The sequence below is a fragment of the Protopterus annectens genome, chromosome 2.part1 (assembly GCF_019279795.1).
Source record: "Protopterus annectens isolate FY-2018-M chromosome 2.part1, PAN1.0, whole genome shotgun sequence".
Classification (NCBI taxonomy): domain Eukaryota; kingdom Metazoa; phylum Chordata; order Ceratodontiformes; family Protopteridae; genus Protopterus; species Protopterus annectens.
The window spans coordinates 42,020,056-42,047,494 of NC_056729.1; the positions used below are offsets into that span (position 1 = coordinate 42,020,056).

The window sequence follows — 27,439 nt, forward strand, 5'->3', positions numbered from 1 at the left end:
CATAAATCACAGATGATCTCAATCATTCAATAATGCCTGGCATTATAGTTTAATTCTTATTATTGCTCTGAAACTGCATTATACTAAATCTGTTGCTCTCTTAGCTTTTTGTCAATCTGAATAATATTTAAAAAATTATCAATGGTGTCATCTAGTGTTCCTCTTGGCTTTTTCCAAAGTCTTCATCATGGGTTATTAGCAGTATTGTAACCCCCCCAAACAGACACAGATGCATCTTTTATAACTTTCCCTGCTTTTGCCTCTGCTCTCTTCCTTGTAAGTCACAGACTATAATAGTCGGTCATTTATGCCAAACATTAAAATTATACATTTTATACTTCAGAGTATACATCAGCAAGCAAGCCTGTTCAATTAGTATGGAAGACTGAAGCTCTGGATCATTAATGATCTGCTTTCTAATCCAAAGGTTCAGTGTTTGAAACTTTGCTACATTTTAGCGCACCTTTCCTATGTGACTTAAGGTAATATTTAAAGCATAACCCTGGGTCTAGTTGAAGTGCAGTGGACTAAACCTCTGCTCAAAGGTGTTTTTTTTTTTTTTTTTAATATTTTTATTCATTTCCAAAAACAAGAAAACATGAATGCAGGTTATTTATGACAATGAAGTATTTACAAATTATTTAAAAAGGTAGGCTAAAACCTCTAAACATATATCAAACATTAAAACCAAAATAAAGTATTTACAAGGGTGTCTATTGTTGACATATAATTGACTTTCTATACAATTGTTTCCTGATTATAATCTGCTGCAGTCATTATTCTCCAGTATTTCAGTTACTTTTGCCATGCTATGTATAATGATGTAGTTCTTTCAGTTCTTCCTTTAATAGTGTTCATTTCCAATTGCGATACTGCTGACACCATATTCATGAATTGCTTAAAAGTTGGAGAAGCTTTGGATTTCCAGTTTGATGTAATGTTCTTCCTTGCAATAGCTAGGAGAGTCCATAAGATTACATATTTTGTTCTTGGCACACAGTCGGGTACAGGTACATTAAACAAAATAATAGATTTGGAAATCTGGAATTTATCATTGAATACCATTTGCAGAAAATAATTTATTTTATCCCAATATGGTTTAATCAAATGGCATTCGTAGAACATATGTTGCCAGTCTGCTTTTATTGATAAATCACATCTCCAGCAGCCAATATTTTTCTTAAACATAAGTTCCATTTTATGAGGGGTTACATAAGATCTGTGTATGAATTGCCATGTAAAAAGTCTCCAATGTAATGAAAGTGATGTCTGCTTTGGAGAGAGAAGAATTAGTTTTTATCTCTGTCATTTGGCACATGTCCATTAACTGATCTATAATAATTCCATATTTTGTCATTATTATGCATTTTATTTTTTGTTTGTTTTATAAATAGATGATAAGTATCCCTTTCCAGTAATGGGTTGATTCATTAGTAATATTATATGTTCTATAAGGTTAGGAACATTTTGTCTTATTGATGGTTGCATTGTTTCTTGTTTGCTTAATATATACTGTCTTAATTCTTGTACATGTAACCATGAACTATCTTCCATATTTAATTTCTGTTTAATCTGGTCTATTGTCAGAGCTTTTCCAGAGTTTAGCAATTGATGCCAATATATTAATCCCTTTTCTTTAAGCATGTTGACTACTTCCAGATTTAATGTTATTATATTACCTTGTGTGTACGCTACTGGATATAAAAGAAATGACCATGCTTTAATATCAGGATTGCTATTAATAAGATTTTGGAAAATTTTTAATGTATAAGTAATGTATGAACTTATATTTTTATTCTTATGTATCATCATATATTCCTTCATCAGTCATAGAAAATTGTTTGGTATGAAATCTGTACACTTATTTGCTACTACAAATCCTGATTTTAACCAGATTCTCTCATGAACTAGCTTCCATTTTGATGTATATTTTGTATTTAGCCATAATGATATTGATTTAATAATGGATGAATGCTAATATATGTATATGTCTGATAAACCTATGCCACCTATATCCTAATCATCTAGATGATACCTCATAGCTATCCTTGGTTTTTGTGGATACCATAGGAATCTTACCATTAAATCATTTAATTGTTTTAGGTGCGATTTAGCTGGTGGCAAAGAACAAGCTTGTATGACATAAAGAATTTTTGGAAATATGATCATTTTAATTTTATAAAGCCTTTCTTCCATTGAAAAGAAGAATTTATTCCATCTTTGTATTAGATTTTTAATATTATTTAAGGTCTCTTTATAATTTGTTTCAATTGTAGTATCTAGGTTGTTAGTTATTATAATTCCCAAGTATTTAATTATATTATCGGTAGAGATATATTTATGGTATTTTTTATTTAGATATTTTTTATTAGTATTTATAAGAAATACATTTGTTTTGTTCTCATTAAATTTAAGACTTGAAAAGTTTTGAAAGTTTTGAATTGAGTCCCATAATGCTTTTAAACTGCTATTATTATTTTTAAGGTAATTAAAATATCATCAGCAAAAAGTTGAATTTTAAGCTCTAGGCTGTTGTCTAGTTGTATTCCTTCAATATTTTTATCCATACGTATAGTCTTTGCTAAGGGTTCAATGACTAGCCCTTAGTTATTTTAATAGATTTAGACAGACAAGATCCCAGTTTTATATAAGCCAATAATTTTTCATATAATGATTTTATTAACAAAGTGAAGTTGTTTGAGAAGCCATATTCTTCTAAAACTAACCACAGATAATCCCAGTTCACTGAATCAAATGTGCTATTTATGTCTAAGCTAATAACATTCATTTTGTTTTTTGTGACATTTATATAATCAATTAAGGAAAGAATTCTTTTAATGTTGTCATAAGTGTTCCTATCTTTTATAAAACCTGTTTGATCCTCCTCTATCAAAAGTGGTAGTAATTGTTTTATTTGAGCAGCATGTATTGCCATAAAAATTTTATAATCTATATTAAGAAGTGAAATGGGTCTGTATGATGAACATTCACTGGGATCTTTATTTTGTTTCAGAATTGGTGATATTAATGTGTACTTCCAAGAAGGAGGAATGTCTTTACCATTTTTAACTGATGTAAAGACATTCAATAACAACAGCAAAGCCTCATTTGATAGTAATTTAAACATTTCTGGGGTGATATTATCTATACCTGGAGCTTTGTTTAATTTTAGCTTATTTACTTCAGCTTTAAGTTCTGTCATTGTTATTTGTTTATCTATTAGTTGTACCTGCTCCTCTAATAACCTAACTTTAACATTGTTTTTGAGAAAAGCTTTCAATGCTGAATGTGTTTCTGTTTTCTCATTTTGATTATTAAGTTTATGAAAAAATAGCCTAAAAGCTTCTAGTATTCCTTCTAAATCAGATACTTTCTTTTTGGTTTCTATATTATGTATTTCCTTGATTTGATTTGTTTTATTAATCTTTTTTAGTCCTATTTGTTATTCTTCGTTGGTTTTTAGGGTTCATTGAATAGTAACATAGTTTAATTTTTTCTAAGTTGATCATTGTTTTTTGAGGTGTAGCGTCTCTGAGTATTTTTTATTAGTATCTTCTAGTTTTTTCATTAAGTTGGTGTTTCCATTTTGAATATCAAGCTTTAAATTATCTACTTTTGACTGTAATTCCATTAATTCCTTATTCCACTGTTTTTGTTTATTTTTATACCATCCCACCGCTCTTCCATATAGGTATGCTTTCAATGCATCCCATATATATATTTCAGATACATCTTTTGTAAGATTGATATCTAGGAATGTCTGTGTCTCTTTAATATAAAATTCCTTAAAATCTTTGAGATTTGTTATGTAAGATGGTATTCTTGTTACTGATATCCTTCTCTTGAAACATAAGTCTATCTCAAACGTTATGGTGTTATGGTCCGAAAATGGACATGAAATTGTCTTGACTTTATTTAATTTAGAGGTTAAATCCTTTGTTATGTACACTCTATCTATTCTAGAGTATGTATTATGTCTATGGGAAAAATGTGTAAAGAATAGTGAATCTGGGATAGCATACTCATTTATGTCAACTATATTAAAAGTTTCAACAAACTCAGATAACAACTTTGTTAAAGGTGATCTCTTACGTGTAGTTTTAGTATTTGTGTCAGTTTCTTTTGTAATGCAATTGAAATCTCCAGCTATGATTAAATTGCCTTTGATATATTGTACAATGTCTTCTAAGTGTTGTTTGGCCACTCTAACACCTAGTCCTGGTATCCAATAAATATTCACTAATGTATATATCATTTCATTGATAGATATTGTCACTAGACAAAACATTCCTGAGTTGTCATGGAACGTATTTATGATTTTAGGCATTAAAGTAGTGTTTTTCCACAAAATTACTACTCCCCTTCACTTCTGATTATAGGTGGAACTTACTAGTATTGTATAATTTTTATTGTTTATTTTATTTATGTCTTCCTGTGTAAGGTGTGTTTCCTGTAAAAATACTAGTTAAGCTTCGCATAGCTTTAAATATCTATAAAGACTTCCCATTTGCAGCTATTATTTAAACCATTTACATTAAGAGATATACATTTTGCAATTGGATTTATATTAGCTTTGCTTTTATCCATATTCATATACTCGTAACAATGTGTAGATGTGTGTACATGAAGAGAATGACTTGTTCTTTCTTCTTCCAACAGTATTACAATAGATTATAGACACTCAATAAAAGTAAATTACAAGATCATAACTGAGAACAATATAAGATAAACAACCACCAAACCCCTCCATGAGAAAAAACATCTCATCCTTGAATGATCTAATCATTCAAGCGATCTCTCTAAGTCTGCATTTCAGCATCCTCCCCCGGCCCCACCATATGGTAGTTTTATAATGAAAAGTATCTTATATATCTTTTAAGTATACATGTATCTGTCTTTACAGATTACTTAAATACAGTCTTTATCTATTTTTAATATTTTATAAAACACTAAGGCAACACAACTATACATAGATTTAATACTTAACTATTTGGTTTTGTTTAAATTGTAAAGGAAAATCTTTTATTTTAATATATCTTTTGTGTAGCAATAATGGTTATGCATCTTAAAAATAATATGCTTGCTGTCTATCTCCCTTATAGTGTGAGTGGCATTCATAGGTATCAAATTTATTGTAATGGTCTACCTATATATATATATATATATATATATATATATATATATATATATATATATATATATATATATATATACATATACATACATACACATACACACATATATATATATATATATATATATATATATATGTATATATATATATACACACACATACATACACACATATATGCATACATACATAAAAAAAAATGTTAAGCATTATATGCATCAGTTAACCATGCCACAAGTGGATTAAATCAGAAAGTATCTGTAACAATGAATATAACGTTACATTTGTATTGCCACTGGCATATTTCATCGCTAGTGTACCACATATGTCATATGTCAAATAGCAACTCATACTCCTTATGATATTACAGGATTTATCTGCAGCATTATAACTGTAAGGTTGGAAAATATGAGAAGCAAAGTAGGCTTTAAATATGCTATAACACAATTGTTTGGTACTTATTACTGTCAACTCTTCTACATACACAGGAAAAGATAACCTTATATGACCATCAACCATTTTCCTTCATTTTTCTCTTCATCCTTCTATTCTCCATTTTTAATAAATATTTGTTTCTATTGTGGCTTCTTTGAATTTAGTGAGGGTACTCCATATCATATTATAGATAATATACAACATTCAAACAGAGAACATGCCCAATATAGAGACATATTCTCAACTCAAGTGGTCTACACCATATATTTACAACACTGCAGTCAGAAATATACTAATGAATATGCAATAACTAGCAGCTTTGCAGCATGTGTGTGTCTCTAACAAGTACATACCTATAGGATATTAAAAAGAATAGATAGCACGCTCTTGTTTCATAATTAACAAATGCACACAGCCTGGTATTTACTTTCATAGACAGAAATTAGACCTGTTACTTATATGCATATCAGGTACCAACAGCAATATGTTAGTAAATGCCTATGCTATTCAAATCATATTTTAATGCTGATTGATATGAGATGTAGCTGACAATGGCTTTAGCGTTTGTGATGTTATATAATATATATTCAGTATTATAAGTAAAAGTATGTTGCATGTCTATTTGCAATCTAAGGTTCAAGGCTGATCAATTTAGACATACAAGACAATCTATTTGGCCTTGGTTACATAATGGGAGTTACTGTGTCTCTACACAACCTTTCATTTTCAGTGAGGATGTTCAATATTAATATAACTTGCCTTTAATAAAAATCATACTTATAATTCAGCAGTTCTTTCCTATATATATATATATATATATATATATATATATATATATATATATATAAAACAATATCATAAGCAAGACTGAGATTTTTTCCTGCTCATTACTGCTTAAGGATTGTGCTACTTGAACAATTTAATATTTACAGAGTATCTTGATAATTAAACAGCAACTCTTTTTTACCCTTAAAATGCCAAATAACACATAGCTACATTCATGAACCTTAATTGACTTACTATCCTTAAGGTTGAGTACACTAGCTGCAGTGTGTTTACAAATATGTTCCAGTCAAGGACTTAAATATATTACATTTTTATAAAATTAAGTTAAATTATAGTAATTTACGTGGGTGATCTTATCAGAAAAGATTATAGTAAAGTATGTATGTGTTAACTATTCATACAGTTTCTTCCAAGTGATATACTTCTCTTTAAGCTTTGTGTGCTATTTATGTGTACAATTCAAAATGAATAACAAATATTACAATATCATAAAATGTCATGTATGTGTTGATACCTTCTAAATTCATTAGGTACTTCAGTGTACTTTTAATATTTGTTAAAACTGTAAAAGCACTTTGCCATCTCATAAATAGTGTGTTGGTTACTTTAAGTAGCTTAGGAGATGACACCACACCCATACTGTCTTGTTTTAGTGCTGACATCACTCATGACTGTTTATTTTCATTTTGTGCTGTTAGAAGGTTTAACACACTGTAATGGATTCTAACTGAAGAACCTTCATTCAGAGGTGGTAAAATAAGAGTTCCCAGCTCATGACCATGGCGGGAAGACAAAAACAAAGTAAGTGAAGTTTTTAGGGCTTTTTTAAACTGAACACCAGGTCATTAAACTTCTATTAGTTTTCTTAACATTAAGGGCAGATATACAAGCCAAACAGTTGTTTGTTAGTCAAAAAGGCACTTTTAGCATCAAAGAATAGATAATTACTTTTCAAGGCACTTTTTGACAGTTATTACTATCAGTTTGTATATATTATTATGTGTATTAAATACATCAGTTTAGATATTTCATGCAGCTTAGTGTAAATAATATAAAAATGAATCATGCTCATTTAAACACACCACATTAATATGTCAGTGTAAATACATCATATTCTATACTAGCAGTAAAAGGCAGGTAATTTATAAATGAACTATCTAAACATCATGACTGTAAGTATTTACACTGTAATAGAGAAAGATATGTTACCTTGCTTTCTTTAGGTTTGTTTGCTTTAGTTATAAAATATCCTGCTTATCTTGTATTTATATTGTTTCAAAGATTGACACATGTGTAAAGCATGAATGCTTTCAAAGAACTTTTTTGCCTTACAGAGCAAATAGAAGACAATAATGTTTGTGTTTTTCATATGTCTTTTATCGTTTCTTCTTCTTCTTGTCAGCAGTGCTCCATTCATTTTTTTCTAAGTGACGCTTAACCCCAAATTGGGAGAAATCCATTTCTTCCACATTATCCAAGGTTTTATTAGATGAAAGATAAGAAACTGTTGCTTGCATAGTGTCAAACGTTTTAGGACCTTCAGTAAAAAATATTTTTATTCTTGCAGGGAACAGCAAGTGGACTTTAAGTTGTCTTTATTTCAATTCCTTTATCAGAGGGAGACATTCTTTTCTTGCAGTTATAACTCCAGCAGAATAATCATTATCAAATCTGATTATGTTGTCTTTGTATTTAACTGGAGAAGTTGACCATGCTGTCTTTAAAATAAGTTCCTTGTCCTGTGATGAAAAAAACTTTACTATTATTGATCTCGGGTGATTTTTTGATTTGATGGTTGATGAAGCAGCTCTTAAGGATCTGTGGGCTCTTTTAATTCCATAAGAAAGAGCTTCAGACAATTTTAAAACTTCTGGTAACCAGGTAATAAGGAAAGTCACCATGTTATCTCCCTCTGTTTTCTCTGGTAGCCCATAGATGCGAAGGTTATTTCGTCTGGACCTGTTCTCTAGATCCTCTATTTTATTTTGTAATGAAGCATTTTGTTGTGATAAAAAATGTAGCTGAAGATCTTGTTCTGAGAGTCTGCCCTCAGTATCATTTAAGGATCTCTCTATGTCAGCTATTTGAGACTTCTGTTGCATCATTATTTCTTGTAGTTGCTGTATTTGTTTTGTAGATCTCTCCTCAAAAGTGTCCAGTTTGGTATTCATTTTGTCAAATTTCACTGACAAGTCTTGTATAGCATTTAATAAAGACTGTATCTCCTTTTTCATCATCTGGTCCTGTGTGGTATGCTTAGAAAAGCTCATTTTCAGTAGATTCAGATACCTTCCTTCTTGTTTTTGACAGGAAAAATAATGTTTAAAGCCAAATTTTTTGCACTGTAGACTTCTAGTGACATTAGTAGAAGTAATTCAACAAAATAGGTTTGTCTACAATATCTAGTTTTTAAAAATTCCTGTCAGAAATATCTTTTGAGTGCAGAGCTGAGAAAAGATGCTGCCAACCAGTCTACATCCTAGCCACGCCCCTCGCTCAAAGGTGTTTTGGGGGACCAAGAGTTCAGAGCTTGAACCTTTATCCTTGTGCTTCAAATACTCAGTCTAGGGATCTAAACCTATTTTACAACATCAACAGAACAGTTTGGAGAGACACATATATTTTACAGAGGCTACCACTGCTGGGGAACGGACTCTCCATCCACATAAAACAAACTTCATCCCTGTACATTTTCAAACATCTACGGATGGGAAAGAGAAAATGTACCCCAGGACTGCTCCTGTACTTCTAATGGACTGATGCAGCTCTTAAATGCTTTATCTCATGCATGGGTGCCATCAAATTATCTATGGTATGATCCCAGTTATTCTCATCCTGGTAATATATAATTATAGCCCATGGATGGGTAAGGCCAATCTATAACCAATTCGGACAGGTTATTTTGAGCACAAAAAGGGAAATTGACTAGGCTTCAAATGGCCCACAATGGCAGCTAACTTAGTCCTAACTTATGAATAGATTCATAGATAGTAGGCATGCAGTCCTGGAGAACTTTGAGGCACACCCAATTTCACAATTGCTCCAAAGTGCTTTCTGGTTGAGTGACTTAATCAATGTCACATAGTAGGTAAATGGAGGTGGAAAGATTCAAACACTGCACCTTTGTCACAAGAATCATCTGATTAGCAAGGCAGACCTTAATTCAGTAGCAGGCCTTAACTTAATGCAGAAATACTTCACAATCTAATCTTGTAAAAAAGACTGTATCACAGTAAAATGCTGTAATGACTACATAATGGATTCTGAAGATCAGAAGGTTCTGGTCATCATTCCAAATAATGCAGCCTATATGACTTGACAAATGTCAACCCTTTTTCAATTGTAGGAACCTGTAAAGAAGGTGCAGCAAAATATATCACTAATATGCAACATGTTTAGAGTTCAAATGCTTAGACTATACTATACAAGTCAGACCCATCAATGAGTTCATTTATTCCTTAATGCAATGGATAAAGTAAAACAAAGACAATATAAATGCTACAGCAGCTTTTGTTCAACAATCCACAAGTCATGCGAAAATCAAAAGTATTACAGTATACAACATATTGTTTTGTATTGGGGGGGCTTACATGCTTTCAGGACACGTAGCTCTCATTTTTGACCTCCACATTTTCACTATCATCAGAAATAGCTATCCCGTCTGAAATCACTCAGTACAAGTATGACCTACTTGAATAGCTGCTAATGATGCATTGTTGCAGCATACACCTCCACAGTCAAAAGAGATGCATGGTGGAAAAAAATTGCTGTTCTGTGCAGGGTAATGAATCAGGCCCTCTCTAGCCATACTAGTATCCCGTTACTTGGTTGTTTTTCCCTAATTATGATAAAAACTATTCAAACCTATCAGTTAACATATTACATTCTTCTTTACTTTTACAATTATCACAGGCATTTGGATTTCAAATTATCTGCATCTTGGATAGCCTCTCTCAGTTGGTTTGCAGATGTTAACACTCGCTCCCTACACCCTGCTGAAACATGCCCTAGCCTGAGAACTTATATGTTAATCTATGTATGTTCTATTTTAATATGTTTAGAGCTAGTACTGCTTAAAGTATATAGCTCATAACAGTGCAATTAGTAGGTGGCATGCACATGAGCCAGACGCTTAAGATATCCCCCCACTCTTGGTACTACAGTCTCCTTAGTTTAGTCTCTACCTCCTGGAAGCTTAGCTTCTCTAAATAGTGCAATAACACACTACCTCCCCTCCCCCTTTTCTATCTCTTAAAAGACTTCTAGTCTAGCCCTTTTCCCATCAGAAATATATTGTCTATTAATTCCAGTTTAGTATGGTCTGGTGTCTCACTATCTACTGTAGTACTGACCTGAAGCTATCCAGCATTTTACTGATTGTTTTTATAGTCCATTGTTGACCATGCTCAACCAGCTCTGTTCACCCTCGCTCTGCTCGGGCACACTCCACTCCCCTATCCTACCCCCATTTGCACCCACCCCCATCTTTCATGAGATATATACTTTCTTAGCCACTCCCTCCCCTCTAGCCACACCACAACTTCCTGTTCTGCACTGTCTTCCTTACAACTACTGTCAAATCATTCCTCACACAGTATTACTAACCCAAATTGCTCTAATTCTACTTCTTATTCATGCCACTTCAATCAACCCCAAATCTTTACCTGCAAAACCTGACTCAACAACCACCTCTATAGCTACCCACATAATTCCTACTCAGAGATTAACCCCAGCCTGTTTCATATAAACCCTCTCTTCTGACTTAAAACTTATATCTTCCCTCTTCTTCATCTTCTTCTTTTGGCTGCTCCCATTAGGGGTCGCCACAGCAGATCAACTGTTTCCATTTTATCCTGTCCTCTGCATCTTGCTCTGTCACACCAACCACCTGCATGTCCTCTCTCACCACATCCATAAACCTTATCTTAGGCCTTCCTCTTTTCCTGTTACCTGGCAGCTTCATCCTTAGCATCTTTTTCCCAATATACTCTGCATCCCTCCTCAGCACATGTCCAAACCAATGTAATCTTGTCTCTCTGGCTTTGTCTCCAAACCTTCCAACCTGGGCTGACCCTCTAATATACTTATTCCTAATCTTGTCCATCCTCATCACACCCAGTGCAAATCTTAACATCTTCAACTCTGCCACGTCATGTTCTGACTCCTGCCTTTTTGTCAATGCCACTGTCTCCAACCCATATAACATAGCTGGTCGCACTACCCTCTTGTAGACCTTCCCTTTCACTCTTACTGGTACTCGTCTGTCACAAATCACTCCTGACACTCTTCTCCACCCACTCCATCCTGCCTGTACTCTCTTCTTCACCTCTCTTCCACACTCACAATTACTCTGAACTGTTGATCCCAAGTACTTAAACTCATTCACCTTCACCACCTCTACTCCCTGTATCCTCACCATTTCTTTATCCTCCCTCTCATTCACACACATAGATTCTGTCTTAGTCCTGCTGACCTTCATTCCGCTTCTCTCTAGAGCATATCTCCACCTCTCCAGGGTCTCCTCCACCTGTTCCCTACTCTCACTACAGATCACAATGTCATCTGCAAACATCATAGTCCACGGGGACTCCTGTCTGATCTCGTCTGTCAACCTGTCCATCACCATTGCAAATAAGAAAGGGCTCAGAGCTGATCCTTGATGTAATCCCACCTCCACCTTAAACGCATCTGTCACTCCCACCGCAGACCTCACCGCTGTCACACTACCCTCATACATATCCTGTACAACTCTTACATACTTCTTTGACACTCCCGACTTCCTCATGCAATGCCACAACTCCTCTCTAGGCACCCTGTCATATGCTTTCTCTAAATCCACAAAGACACAGTGCAACTCCTTCTGACCTTCTCTGTACTTTTCCATCAACACTCTCAGAGCAAACATTGCATCTGTAGTGCTCTTTCCTGGCAGGAAATCATACTGCTGATCACTAATCATCACCTCCCTTCTTAACCTAGTTTCCACTACTCTTTCCCATAACTTCATGCTGTGACTGATCAGTTTAATCCCTTGTTAAGTGTCCTTCTAAACTTATATCTTCCCTACTGAACTTAATTCACATCCCACATACGTTACATATTACCATATACTTCATTATATTAGTTCCAAACTTTCTCACATTCATACCAAATTTCCCACAGTACCTCTAACCTAGTTCACTCTGGTGACATTCACTCCAATGCAGGCCCATCCACAACACTTTCCCCAACTAATAGAATCCATCCCAAAATCCCTAAAACTTTACACATAACCACACTAAACCTACAAAGCATCTGCAATAAGACCTCCAAATTACACACCTGGCTAAGTCTGAACAACACAGATATTCTTGCCTCTACAGAGACCTGTTTAAAACCCAGCATTAGGGACTCTGAATTACTCTCTCCTGACTATAGCATACTAAGGGCTGATAGACATCACAAGAAAGGGGGTGGTGTGGACATCATTTACCCTAATACCCTTAAACTAATCCCATTCACTGACCAGATCCCAGTATTCCAAAACACTGAAATGTTATCTCTTTCTTAGAAAACAATAGCTCCAAAAAACTTTGTATCATAGTCCTTTACATCCCCCCAGGAAACATATCCTGCACCTCCCATACTATAAAAAAACCTAAGAATTATCATAGGGTATGTGAACATTGACTGATCTAATATCTCTCCTAATACTACTTCCTCCCCCATAAACCTGTTTCAGTATACACAACTGATCACCTCCTCCATTCACTGACCAGATCACAGTATTCCAAAACACTGAAATGTTATCAACTTCTTAGAAAACAATAGCTCCAAAAAACTTTGTATGATAGTCATTTACATCCCCCCAGGAAACAACATACCAATACTGGAGGAATTCATATCCTGCACCTCCCATACTATAAAAAACCTAAGAATTATCATAGGGTATGTGAACATTGACTGATCTAATATCTCTCCTAATACTACTTCCTCCCCCATAAACCTGTTTCAGTATACACAACTGATCACCTCCTCTACTAGATACAATAACAGAACCAGCAAAGGATCCATCCTAGACTGGGTCCTAGTTTCAAACCCTTCTAAGATCTTAGCAGCTGGTACTCTTCCTAACTCCATTAGTGCTCACCCTCCAGCCTTCATTATCTGCTCCTGCCCATAAATCCCAAAAAACACAACATCAAACTAGTCAACAATTTATCTAAAGTCAACCCCCACACAATCAACAGTACCCTAAAAAGTATCAGCAGGAACATCCTCAAAACCCTTTCTCTGGACGATGCTCTGCTCTACTTTAACAACCTTTTTGACTATAATATATAGCCTATCACTAACTAGAACTAAAAGAACAAGGACTAATCATGCTTACTGGCTAACCAAATCCACTAAAAACAAAGGTGTTAGCCAGGGACAAAGCATGGAAGTCATGGTATAAACATCAGGATAACTCTATAATATTAAAGCACAAACAGCTTCACAACCAAACAAAAAACTCATATTAAAAGACAAAAATGAATATTACTGGAATCTGCAAAATAATCACAGAAATAATCACAAATTATTCTGGTCCTCCATTAATAATATCCTAAACCCTGAAACTAAATCTAATCTATGCCCACACCCCTACAAAACTCCTGACCAAATTGTTCACATCTTTAACTCCTATTTTATTGACACTATTGCTAAACTTAAGCCAGTTTTTCCCTACCACTCCCGAGTCCCAAATAATAATTTTCCTACCAATACCTACCTTACCCAACATTCTCAACCTCATCCCTCTCCCTCTACTACTAATTCATTAAGTTACCCCTCCACCAAGTACCCACTCCCCCTACCCAACCACTGTAACCCTGAAGAACCTATCCCCCAAGTAGAATTCAAAATCTGTTCCATCCCCACTACAACCATCAAAAAGCCCCTCATGCAATTAAAACCTTGCTCTAATGCCGCCAATGGTGTACTCACAAAATACCTCAAAATCATCTCTGATGCAGTAGCCTATCCTATTAGTATTCTCATAAATAGATCTAGCCAAGAGTCCTATGTTCCTACCCTCTGGAAAAAAACAATCATTCTAGCCCTCCACAAAGGGGGCTCTTCCACCGAAATCTCCAACTTTCATCCCATTGCCATTCTTTTCCCCATCTGTAAACTTCTAGAGAAATGCATTCAGAAGCAACTCTTACATTTTCGCCTAAAAAAACTGATCCTATCTCATACACAGCATAGCTGTAGACCAGGACATAGTACCCATACTACCCTAATATCTTTCCGAGATTAAGTTAACAAAGCTTGTGACTCAGGAACATTGTCTTTGCATTATTCTTGGACCTTGCTAATACCATCACTCACACTATCCTCCTGTCTCAATTTGCCAACATAGGACTTTCAGCTCTTCTCTTAATTGGTTTAAAAGCTACCTTTCCAACAGGGTACATGCTGTCAAATGGCAAAACTCCATATCCCCCTACATTCACAAGCCCACCAGTGCCCCACAAGGCTCAATATTAGGACCACTTCTGTTTAACATTTTTAGCAATAACCTCCAGCAGAGGACCCTAGTTCAATATGCAGATGACTCAACAATAGTCTGCAATGCTGAGAACCCAATTCTACTACAGCAGATCACCCAAACTGCATTTTCCACTGAGACCTAGCTTTACAACAATCACTTGCCCCTGAACCTCAATAAGACCAAACTGATGATTTTCACTCCCAAGAAAAATACACCCCTTGACAAATCCCTTTTCAATATACTCTCTCCTAACTCCACTAGAATTGAACTAGTCACCTATACAAAACTGTTAGAGGTAATAATTGACGATAACCTCAGATTTGATCTCCATGTACATAACCATATTTCCAAGACTCACAGAAAACTTGAAACACTCTGCAGACACAATATGTTCCCCTCCTTCCCCACTAAACAAGTACTTGCCTCATCCTACCTACTTCCTTCCCTAGTTTACAGTGTTCCTCTGCTAACTAAACTCCATTCCTCCCTGAAAAGTAAATTAGAAGCATGCTACAACAAGATACTAAATTTGCAACAAACAGTCGCCATTCTGCCCACCACTGCACTGCACTAAGCAAACTAACTGGCTTGAAATCTCCCACTACTTAACCTATCTTCAACTAAATACCACACACAAACTCATTAATAAACCACAAGATTGCCCTTCTCTAAAGTCACTATTCATCTATCAGAACCCAAATCGCAACCTAAGATCTGAAAAACAACATCTTCTTCAAATTTACAAACCCAGACTACCAACCGGTTAGCTATTATATTCTTGGATCATTGCTAAAACATGGACCAGCCTACCCTCATGCATTCGAATACTTCAACGTTTTAAAAGTTTTAAAACTTCCCTCCACACATCTCTCTAAAAGGATTCGTGATTGTTCCTTACCTCAAGCAACTATCACCTGACTTCACAAGTCTTCCTCTTCACTTACTACTTCCCTTCATACTCCTCTATACCTACCTGTCCTTGCTGACGAGCACCCTGACATTGGATAGCCATCTATTATCTATATGTGCCTTGAATTGTTATCAGACAGCTTTAATTAATACCAGTGCCTCAGTTTCTATTGTTTTGTTTTTTTACTGTTGTTTATTGATGTTGTTTGTTGTATCTTGTACATTGCACTTTGTGTTTATAATGCATTTTCTATATTTTTGTTCAATGTACTACGTACACTCATCTGTATTGTATTTGTGGAGCTTTTCACCCTTGACCTCCACTGAAAATGGGCTCAACCAGTGGACTTTCCTAGTAAACAAATGCCAATAGAATAATAAATAAATTAAATAAGTAACTTGGCAGATTCGCATAGTAGACAAATGAATGCTTAGGGAATCAAACCATGTACTACAGGAAGCAGCTTTTTAAGAGCTTATAGCCTTACTCATCTGCACCAAGTGTTAGCCAAACTGTTGTAGTTCAAATATAGTATATTTCACATGTTCACCTGCAAAAAACCAAATATTTATTATTTATTTATTTGCATTTCTTTTCCTGGATAGTCCACTGGGCCTAGGAGTGTCCATTTTCAATGGAGGCCCGGGGAGAAAAGCTCCACGTATTACATATACATTGATGAGATAAAGTTACATAACAATTGTTAACAGATTCAAGTTACTAGTAAGCAACATTATACAAAATACAAGAATAACAGTGATTTATATTCAGGTACAATATATACATGTTGATATACAATTAGAATTAGGCTTTCTTTTCCTTAAATTACATCTTGTAGCTGAAGATGCAGAAAACTGAAAGGGAGAAGAGTTAAATTAAGTGAAGATAGATAGATATTTCAAAGTGTTAACGTTAAAAAAATCTACTCATAGTCAAAACACTAGCATTAAACGTGTAGACTCCATGCTGTCCAACTTATATCTTCCCTCTTCTTCATCTTCTTCTTTTGGCTGCTCCCATTAGGGGTCGCCACAGCAGATCAACTGTTTCCATTTTATCCTGTCCTCTGCATCTTGCTCTGTCACACCAACCACCTGCATGTCCTCTCTCACCACATCCATAAACCTTATCTTAGGCCTTCCTCTTTTCCTGTTACCTGGCAGCTTCATCCTTAGCATCTTTTTCCCAATATACTCTGCATCCCTCCTCAGCACATGTCCAAACCAATGTAATCTTGTCTCTCTGGCTTTGTCTCCAAACCTTCCAACCTGGGCTGACCCTCTAATATACTTATTCCTAATCTTGTCCATCCTCATCACACCCAGTGCAAATCTTAACATCTTCAACTCTGCCACGTCATGTTCTGACTCCTGCCTTTTTGTCAATGCCACTGTCTCCAACCCATATAACATAGCTGGTCGCACTACCCTCTTGTAGACCTTCCCTTTCACTCTTACTGGTACTCATCTGTCACAAATCACTCCTGACACTCTTCTCCACCCACTCCATCCTGCCTGTACTCTCTTCTTCAGCTCTCTTCCACACTCACCATTACTCTGAACTGTTGATCCCAAGTACTTAAACTCATTCACCTTCACCACCTCTACTCCCTGTATCCTCACCATTCCTTTATCCTCCCTCTCATTCACACACATAGATTCTGTCTTAGTCCTGCTGACCTTCATTCCGCTTCTCTCTAGAGCATATCTCCACCTCTCCAGGGTCTCCTCCACCTGTTCCCTACTCTCACTACAGATCACAATGTCATCTGCAAACATCATAGTCCACGGGGACTCCTGTCTGATCTCATCTGTCAACCTGTCCATCACCATTGCAAATAAGAAAGGGCTCAGAGCTGATCCTTGATGTAATCCCACCTCCACCTTAAACGCATCTGTCACTCCCACCGCAGACCTCACCGCTGTCACACTACCCTCATACATATCCTGTACAACTCTTACATACTTCTTTGACACTCCCGACTTCCTCATACAATGCCACAACTCCTCTCTAGGCACCCTGTCATATGCTTTCTCTAAATCCACAAAGACACAGTGCAACTCCTTCTGACCTTCTCTGTACTTTTCCATCAACACTCTCAGAGCAAACATTGCATCTGTAGTGCTCTTTCCTGGCAGGAAATCATACTGCTGATCACTAATCATCACCTCCCTTCTTAACCTAGTTTCCACTACTCTTTCCCATAACTTCATGCTGTGACTGATCAGTTTAATCCCTTGTTAAGTGTCCTTCTAAACTTATATCTTCCCTACTGAACTTAATTCACATCCCACATACGTTACATATTACCATATACTTCATTATATTAGTTCCAAACTTTCTCACATTCATACCAAATTTCCCACAGTACCTCTAACCTAGTTCACTCTGGTGACATTCACTCCAATGCAGGCCCATCCACAACACTTTCCCCAACTAATAGAATCCATCCCAAAATCCCTAAAACTTTACACATAACCACACTAAACCTACAAAGCATCTGCAATAAGACCTCCAAATTACACACCTGGCTAAGTCTGAACAACACAGATATTCTTGCCTCTACAGAGACCTGTTTAAAACCCAGCATTAGGGACTCTGAATTACTCTCTCCTGACTATAGCATACTAAGGGCTGATAGACATCACAAGAAAGGGGGTGGTGTGGACATCATTTACCCTAATACCCTTAAACTAATCCCATTCACTGACCAGATCCCAGTATTCCAAAACACTGAAATGTTATCTCTTTCTTAGAAAACAATAGCTCCAAAAAACTTTGTATCATAGTCCTTTACATCCCCCCAGGAAACATATCCTGCACCTCCCATACTATAAAAAAACCTAAGAATTATCATAGGGTATGTGAACATTGACTGATCTAATATCTCTCCTAATACTACTTCCTCCCCCATAAACCTGTTTCAGTATACACAACTGATCACCTCCTCCATTCACTGACCAGATCACAGTATTCCAAAACACTGAAATGTTATCTCCTTCTTAGAAAACAATAGCTCCAAAAAACTTTGTATCATAGTCATTTACATCCCCCCAGGAAACAACATACCAATACTGGAGGAAATCATATCCTGCACCTCCCATACTATAAAAAACCTAAGAATTATCATAGGGTATGTGAACATTGACTGATCTAATATCTCTCCTAATACTACTTCCTCCCCCATAAACCTGTTTCAGTATACACAACTGATCACCTCCTCTACTAGATACAATAACAGAACCAGCAAAGGATCCATCCTAGACTGGGTCCTAGTTTCAAACCCTTCTAAGATCTTAGCAGCTGGTACTCTTCCTAACTCCATTAGTGCTCACCCTCCAGCCTTCATTATCTGCTCCTGCCCATAAATCCCAAAAAACACAACATCAAACTAGTCAACAATTTATCTAAAGTCAACCCCCACACAATCAACAGTACCCTAAAAAGTATCAGCAGGAACATCCTCAAAACCCTTTCTCTGGACGATGCTCTGCTCTACTTTAACAACCTTTTTGACTATAATAGATAGCCTATCACCAACTAGAACTAAAAGAACAAGGACTAATCATGCTTACTGGCTAACCAAATCCACTAAAAAAAAAAGATGTTAGCCAGGGACAAAGCATGGAAGTCATGGTATAAACATCAGGATAACTCTATAATATTAAAGCACAAACAGCTTCACAACCAAACAAAAAACTCATATTAAAAGACAAAAACGAATATTACTGGAATCTGCAAAATAATCACAGAAATAATCACAAATTATTCTGGTCCTCCATTAATAATATCCTAAACCCTGAAACTAAATCTAATCTATGCCCACACCCCTACAAAACTCCTGACCAAATTGTTCACATCTTTAACTCCTATTTTATTGACACTATTGCTAAACTTAAGCCAGTTTTTCCCTACCACTCCCGAGTCCCAAATAATAATTTTCCTACCAATACCTACCTTACCCAACATTCTCAACCTCATCCCTCTCCCTCTACTACTAATTCATTAAGTTACCCCTCCACCAAGTACCCACTCCCCCTACCCAACCACTGTAACCCTGAAGAACCTATCCCCCAAGTAGAATTCAAAATCTGTTCCATCCCCACTACAACCATCAAAAAGCCCCTCATGCAATTAAAACCTTGCTCTAATGCCGCCAATGGTGTACTCACAAAATACCTCAAAATCATCTCTGATGCAGTAGCCTATCCTATTAGTATTCTCATAAATAGATCTAGCCAAGAGTCCTATGTTCCTACCCTCTGGAAAAAAACAATCATTCTAGCCCTCCACAAAGGGGGCTTTTCCACTGAAATCTCCAACTTTCATCCCATTGCCATTCTTTCCCCCATCTGTAAACTTCTAGAGAAATGCATTCAGAAGCAACTCTTACATTTTCGCCTAAAAAAACTGGTCCTCTCTCATACACAGCATAGCTGTAGACCAGGACATAGTACCCATACTACCCTAATATCTTTCCGAGATTAAGTTAACAAAGCTTGTGACTCAGGAACATTGTCTTTGCATTATTCTTGGACCTTGCTAATACCATCACTCACACTATCCTCCTGTCTCAATTTGCCAACATAGGACTTTCAGCTCTTCTCTTAATTGGTTTAAAAGCTACCTTTCCAACAGAGTACATGCTGTCAAATGGCAAAACTCCATATCCCCCTACATTCACAAGCCCACCAGTGCCCCACAAGGCTCAATATTAGGAGCACTTCTGTTTAACATTTTTAGCAATAACCTCCATCAGAGGACCCTAGTTCAATATGCAGATGACTCAACAATAGTCTGCAATGCTGAGAACCCAATTCTACTACAGCAGATCACCCAAACTGCATTTTCCACTGAGACCTAGCTTTACAACAATCACTTGCCCCTGAACCTCAATAAGACCAAACTGATGATTTTCACTCCCAAGAAAAATACACCCCTTGACAAATCCCTTTTCAATATACTCTCTCCTAACTCCACTAGAATTGAACTAGTCACCTATACAAAACTGTTAGAGGTAATAATTGACGATAACCTCAGATTTGATCTCCATGTACATAACCATATTTCCAAGACTCACAGAAAACTTGGAACACTCTGCAGACACAATATGTTCCCCTCCTTCCCCACTAAACAAGTACTTGCCTCATCCTACCTACTTCCTTCCCTAGTTTACTGTGTTCCTCTGCTAACTAAACTCCATTCCTCCCTGAAAAGTAAATTAGAAGCATGCTACAACAAGATACTAAATTTGCAACAAACAGTCGCCATTCTGCCCACCACTGCACTGCCCTAAGCAAACTAACTGGCTTGAATTCTCCCACTACTTAACCTATCTTCAACTAAATACCACACACAAACTCATTAATAAACCACAAGATTGCCCTTCTCTAAAGTATCTATTCATCTATCAGAACCCAAATCGCAACCAAAGATCTGAAAAACAACATCTTCTTCAAATTTACAAACCTAAACTACCAGCCGGTTAGCTATTATATTCTTGGATCATTGCTAAAACATGGACCAGCCTACCCTCATGCATTCGAATACTTCAACGTTTTAAAAGTTTTAAAACTTCCCTCCACACATCTCTCTAAAAGGATTCGTGATTTTTCCTTACCTCAAGCAGCTATCACCTGACTTCACAAGTCTTCCTCTTCACTTACAACTTCCCTTCATACTCCTCTATACCTACCTGTCCATGCTGACGAGCACCCTGACATTGGATAGCCATCTATTATCTATATGTGCCTTGAATTGTTATCAGACAGCTTTAATTAATACCAGTGCCTCAGTTTCTATTGTTTTGTTTTCTACTGTTGTTTATTGATGTCATTTGTTGTATCTTGTACATTGCACTTTGTTTTTATACCACTTGTGTTTATAATGCATTTTCTATATTTTTGTTCAATGTACTACGTACACTCATCTGTATTGTATTTGTGGAGCTTTTAACCCCTGACCTCCACTGAAAATGGGCTCAACCAGTGGACTTTCCTGGTAAACAAATGCCAATAGAATAATAAATAAATTAAATAAGTAACTTGGCAGATTCGCATAGTAGACAAATGAATGCTTAGGGAATCAAACCATGTACTACAGGAAGCAGCTTTTTAAGAGCTTATAGCCTTACTCATCTGCACCAAGTGTTAGCCAAACTGCTGTAGTTCAAATATAGTATATTTCACATGTTCACCTGCAAAAAAACAAATATTTATTATTTATTTATTTGCATTTCTTTTCCTGGATAGTCCACTGGGCCTAGGAGTGTCCATTTTCAATGGAGGCCCGGGGAGAAAAGCTCCACATATTACATATACATTGATGAGATAAAGTTATATAACAATTGTTAACAGATTCAAGTTACTAGTAAGCAACATTATACAAAATACAAGAATAACAGTGATTTACATTCAGGTACAATATATACATGTTGATATACAATTAGAATTAGGCTTTCTTTTCCTTAAATTACATCTTGTAGCTGAAGATGCATGAAACTGAAAGGGAGAAGAGTTAAATTAAGTGAAGATAGATAGATATTTCAAAGTGTTAAAGTTAAAAAAATCTACTCATAGTCAAAACACTAGCATTAAACGTGTAGACTCCATGCTGTCCAATTTGCTCACATGTAAATAATAGAAATTCAACAGAACAAGGAAACTGAGGAGCACGTCCAAAGAACATGGCAAATATAATGATGCTCTTTTTTACTAAAATCAGTTTACTTCTTTTACACCATAACTACTGTGGTTTGTACATAGTTCTAAGCTTGTAGTCCAGGGGACCTTTGAAGAGCCTAGCCCAGATCTCCAGTTGCCCCAAAGGTTTGCCTGGTTAAGTGACTTGCTCAAGGACAGGCCATAAATATGAGGATAATTCAGAGATGTTCTGCAAAACCAGTTGTTCTAAGTCACTCAAAAAATTAACAAAACAATAGGTGTTGCATCAGATTATATTTTCTGAGAATAAACCACAAAAAAAACTATGAAACTACTGACTGGCATTGACTAACTGTAATCCTCAATTATTTAACAAATAAAAAAAAATTAATGGAAATCTAACAGTTGGTGTGCAGAATTAAGGCTAATGTCTTCGGTAGCTAAGATGTAGGGATTGACTCTGAGCTAGTTACTTAAATAGAAAGTGTACACAACCAGGGCATTTCACACACACACACACACACACACACACACACACACACACACACACACACACACACACACACACACACACACACACACACACCTTACTTCCTGCAAGAAAAAAATTCTGAAAATAATTAAGAATAACCATTGTTCCTTGTAGAATTCATCCACGGTTGTAATGCTGCTCTCTCATTAATCACAAATAAGCCAACTGTACCTCTGCCTAAAAAGAAATCAACCACTGTGGCTCTGTTAATTATTTATTTTATTTTTTATTTATTTTACATTTGTTGGCCGGGCTAGTCTAGCTGGATATATGTCCATTTTCAGTAGAGGCCCGGGGAGAAAAAGCTCCAGTATTAATTACAAAATTACAAAACAAGTATTATTGTGACATAAACATATTATTAATTACAATGAAATTTAACATAAAAATTGATAAAAAAATGCATTGAGGTGAAAAGGGAAAGGTATTAGAGATATGAGGAAGAAAAAGAATAGAGAAGAAGTGAGAAAGAAATAAGAAAAAGAAAAGAGGAGAGGGTTAGACTGGGTTAGTACAGGAGCAAATCCAGTGTTTATTGAGATAAAGTTTTAGATTCCTTTTAAACAGAGGGAGTGATGTGAGAGATGAGATCTCAGATGGAAGCTTATTCCATATTTTTCCAACAGCATTGGAGAACAAGCAATCACCTGCTAAATTGTTAGTTTTAGTAGTATGGATCAGAGGTTTGTTAGAAGAGCACAGGTGTCTCAGGTTAGTGTAAGGTGTAATGAGACTGGAAAGTATTGGGGTTTTGCTAGGTTGGTATAGGGTCTTGTGCACTATAGTAAGCTGTTGGAGTTTGAGTAGATTGGGGAGTTTGCGCCATCCTAGTTCTTTTAGGTTCAGGCAGTGATGGGTCCTGAAAGTAGATGCTGTAGCAAATCTAGCAATGTTATGATAGGATGTTACTAGTTTATTGAGGTTATTTTTAGAGAGATTGGTGAATATTGGTGAGGCATAGAGTAGGGTAAGATTAGGTGGGTTCTAGCTATTGTGGTCCTTGTTAATGCTGTAAAGGTTCATTCATTGGAACCTCTATTAATGCTACTGTAGCGCTGTTTAAATCAATAGCATGCCCAACTTTAAATGTTATTTCAAAATCATGCCAATTCCTGAGACTCACAATGCCAGGCCCATTGGCTCAAAGAATTTGCCAGTGAGACTAGAAAAGGGATACATAACCAATGAAAGAAACGTCATACAAAGCAGAAGAAATTGGTTCGGCCTTTTATTTATTTTTTAAGTACGATTTAAAGAGCCCAGCATGGTTCAGAACTTCAAACTTTTTTTTTAATTAATGTTGTATGCTGGGCTGGCCAGCCAACACCAGGCCCTAAGCAACTACATAGGTCATGCCTGGATGGGACTGACATGGTTTACCTTACATGTTTTTCTCTGTACGAGGCCAATGTTCTTACAAACATGCAGTCAGCCCCTATAGCAAGCTGGATCAAGTTTACAATATAGCATGAATTGCAGCTAATGTAGCCTGCAGAATACCCTATCAAATCAATCTCTCAAGTTTAATCTAGCCTGGTGTCAATAAACGTTTTGCTGTCACTCACCTTTCTCTCTTATTTTCACTTTCTTGCATACTCCCCAGAACCATCAATACCTCGAAAACGAATGTTTTTTTATTTTCTTCTGTACACAACAAATCTGCTATGCCTACTTTCCTCTTTAATGAAAAGGCATCTCAAGTTCTTCCCTCTGTTCCTTTATTCCTTAAGATCTTACGTTGTTTCTCAACATTATTGAGACTACCCTGTCGCCACTCCTTGACATTCATGCATTAGACTCCCATATCTTCTATCATCCCATACACCATAATCCCCACATCTCCCACCAAGCCATTGTCCCAAGAAATGTCTTTGCTGCCTGAGCCTCCTCTGTATGAATTCAAATCCCCTCTTCTAAAACAATCTTCTATCTTCTGACTCCCTTACAACTTTTTCATTTCTCCATCTACTGACATATATGGCCAACTAACTGTTGTCCCTATTCCATAGTTTACACCTCCCCAACTTACACATATTTCACTTGTCAGCTGGGAATGTCAAACTGTAACAGTTGCCTTTTACCTGTTAAGAGCATTCTAAAGCTTGTTAACTCAGTTTCTTATGCAACATTTATGTCCTATATGTACCAAGATAATAACGTATCTTTTGTACGTCATACACAAATCTGACCAGCCACAGTTACACCTGGTTGTAACAGTATAACACACCATCCACTGAAATGGATGGACCAGTTTGTTCATCCATTAATGCAGCGCAATGTAAATTATGTAAATTATGCTGGTTATAATAACTTGCATTACAATTTTCATGTACACACAATGATTTACTTGTTACTGTAACCTTTGCTGTCTCATCTTGCAATGGAATGGATGCAAATATTAAAAATTATTTTTTCATTTTAGGTGGTATTGTAATTAACACATGAAACCATTGTACAAAATTGCTTCCTGTTTCTGTAACCTTTGCTGTCTTTTACCTTCTAGAGGCGCTTTTCTCTCATGGACTTCACTAAAATTGGGCTCAGCCTAGCTGGTATTTCCAGTTTAGCACAGATAATTAATCCATCACTAGATAAATAAGTAAATGCTATTTTCTAATAATATTTCAAAAGAAGCATCACAAAATATATTACAAAAATGCAACATATTTAGATACGTGAAGAATCTCAGTCCACAATTCCTCTCCGTTTCAAGTCTGTTTGCTTTCAGTTTCCTGAAATTAAATATGGTTTGTCAGTCACTCTACCAGAGCAAATTTTGACTTTTGGCAGAAACAATCTTACCTTAAATGAAGCACAGTTATAATAGATGGAAGATTCTTGCAGATATGGAGCTGGCACATTATTTATAAAGATGGGCTGACTTTTCCCACCTCTGACCAGGGTGATGTTCAAATTAAAAGATGCGTCATAATGTGCGATGTGCACACATACTTTTGAAGTTGTCAGACTCTGGAGCTGGGAATGGAACAACACCAAGTATCGTCTAGAATTAAAAATGAGATAAATATCGTCTAGAATTAAAAATGCGATAAAAATGATTATATATTCATTGCCCTCCGTTAGACTCCTATTTATGTTCTAAGGAAGACATTTTTTGCTGTTGCACATTTATATTCACAACACAAAGTAGCATAAACATGAAAACATAAAGTGTTACATCTAACAAAAAGTTTTCAGCCATAACAGGTTTCTGTTTTCTTATCAGATGCTATTTTAGAAAGAGTAAAAGTAACTTAAATGTTAAAAATATGCCTTCACTCATCTCAGACTTCTTTGTGGTTGCATCATAGAATAATGTGATTGTCAGTAAAGGAATCTGCTGAGTCGTTAACCTTTTACCCAAAACGTAACAGGACAATTGTCAACAATGACAGGACTTACAGTTTAAGTATTCATATCGCTAGTTTGGCAGTTAGCATACAGGATTAAGGTTATGATCTGTTAACAAATGACACTCTATAGCACAGCACTGGATCCTCTCTGCCTTATTAATTTGGCATAGAGAGGACTGTGCAAATAAATAATATAGCTGTTTCCATTTTTTGTGTTAATACAAATAACACATAAGTATATAATGGGAGATATTTAGAATATGATTATTATCAACAAGGCAAACTTAACAACAAGAAAAGTGGAGAATCAGTAACAGAAAAGTAGAAGGTAATACTAGTTACACAAAATCAAGAGGGAAATGATGAAGACAATGCTAGAATAATAGGAGCTGCAACCGAGTGGCACAGCATGACAGCAGAAGTGTGTGGGTGAAGAATAACAAATACGTTGAAAAGCAAGGTATACAAAATTGTGATGCGGCCAGTGCCTCTATATGACATAAAAACCTAGGCAGTGAAGGCAGAGCAGCTGGGGAAGCTTGAGATGATGGAGATGAAGTGCATGATATGAATAGTAGGGTGCGCACCGTGGGAATGGAAAGTAGGGTGCGCAACATGGGAATGGAAAGTAGGGTGCGCACCGTGGGAATGGAAAGTAGGGTGCGCACCGTGGGAATGGAAAGTAGGGTGCGCACCATGGGAATGGAAAGTAGGGTGCGCACCATGGGAATGGAAACTAGGGTGCACACCGTGGGATAGATAAAGAAATGAGGACACCGTAGTGGAAATAAGGCAAAAAACAAACTAAGAAACAGTGCTGGCAAGAAGTCAGCGTACCAAGGCTTCCAGGACAAATTGTGGTTGTAGAGCAAAATGCCCAAAGTTAACAAATCTCACTGAAAAACCTCCTTGTAAAAGCAGATAAACTGGTGAAAATCCAACTCCAGAAACCATAGTGGAAAGCCAATGTAGTCCCGTTTTACAAAGAAGGTCAGGACTTACTCTCAACAACAATAAATGCAATGAGATTTCTTTTAGTAAATGTAGCATCACTACTGCTTACCATATAAATAGCATTCGACTTAAATTTCTTGCAATCAATGAGAATTAGGTAA

General features: G+C 36.1%; 1 protein-coding gene across 1 annotated transcript in view; it reads right to left on the minus strand.

Moving 5' to 3' along the window:
• The window catches only part of LOC122794819 (alpha-2-macroglobulin-like protein 1), a 989,874-nt gene that overhangs the window by 941,593 nt on the left and 20,842 nt on the right, over positions 1-27,439 (minus strand). The window contains exon 2 of the mRNA XM_044063423.1: positions 25,774-25,975. Within this exon, the coding sequence (XP_043919358.1) occupies positions 25,774-25,975 (202 nt within the window). The remainder of the gene's footprint in view (positions 1-25,773; positions 25,976-27,439) is intronic.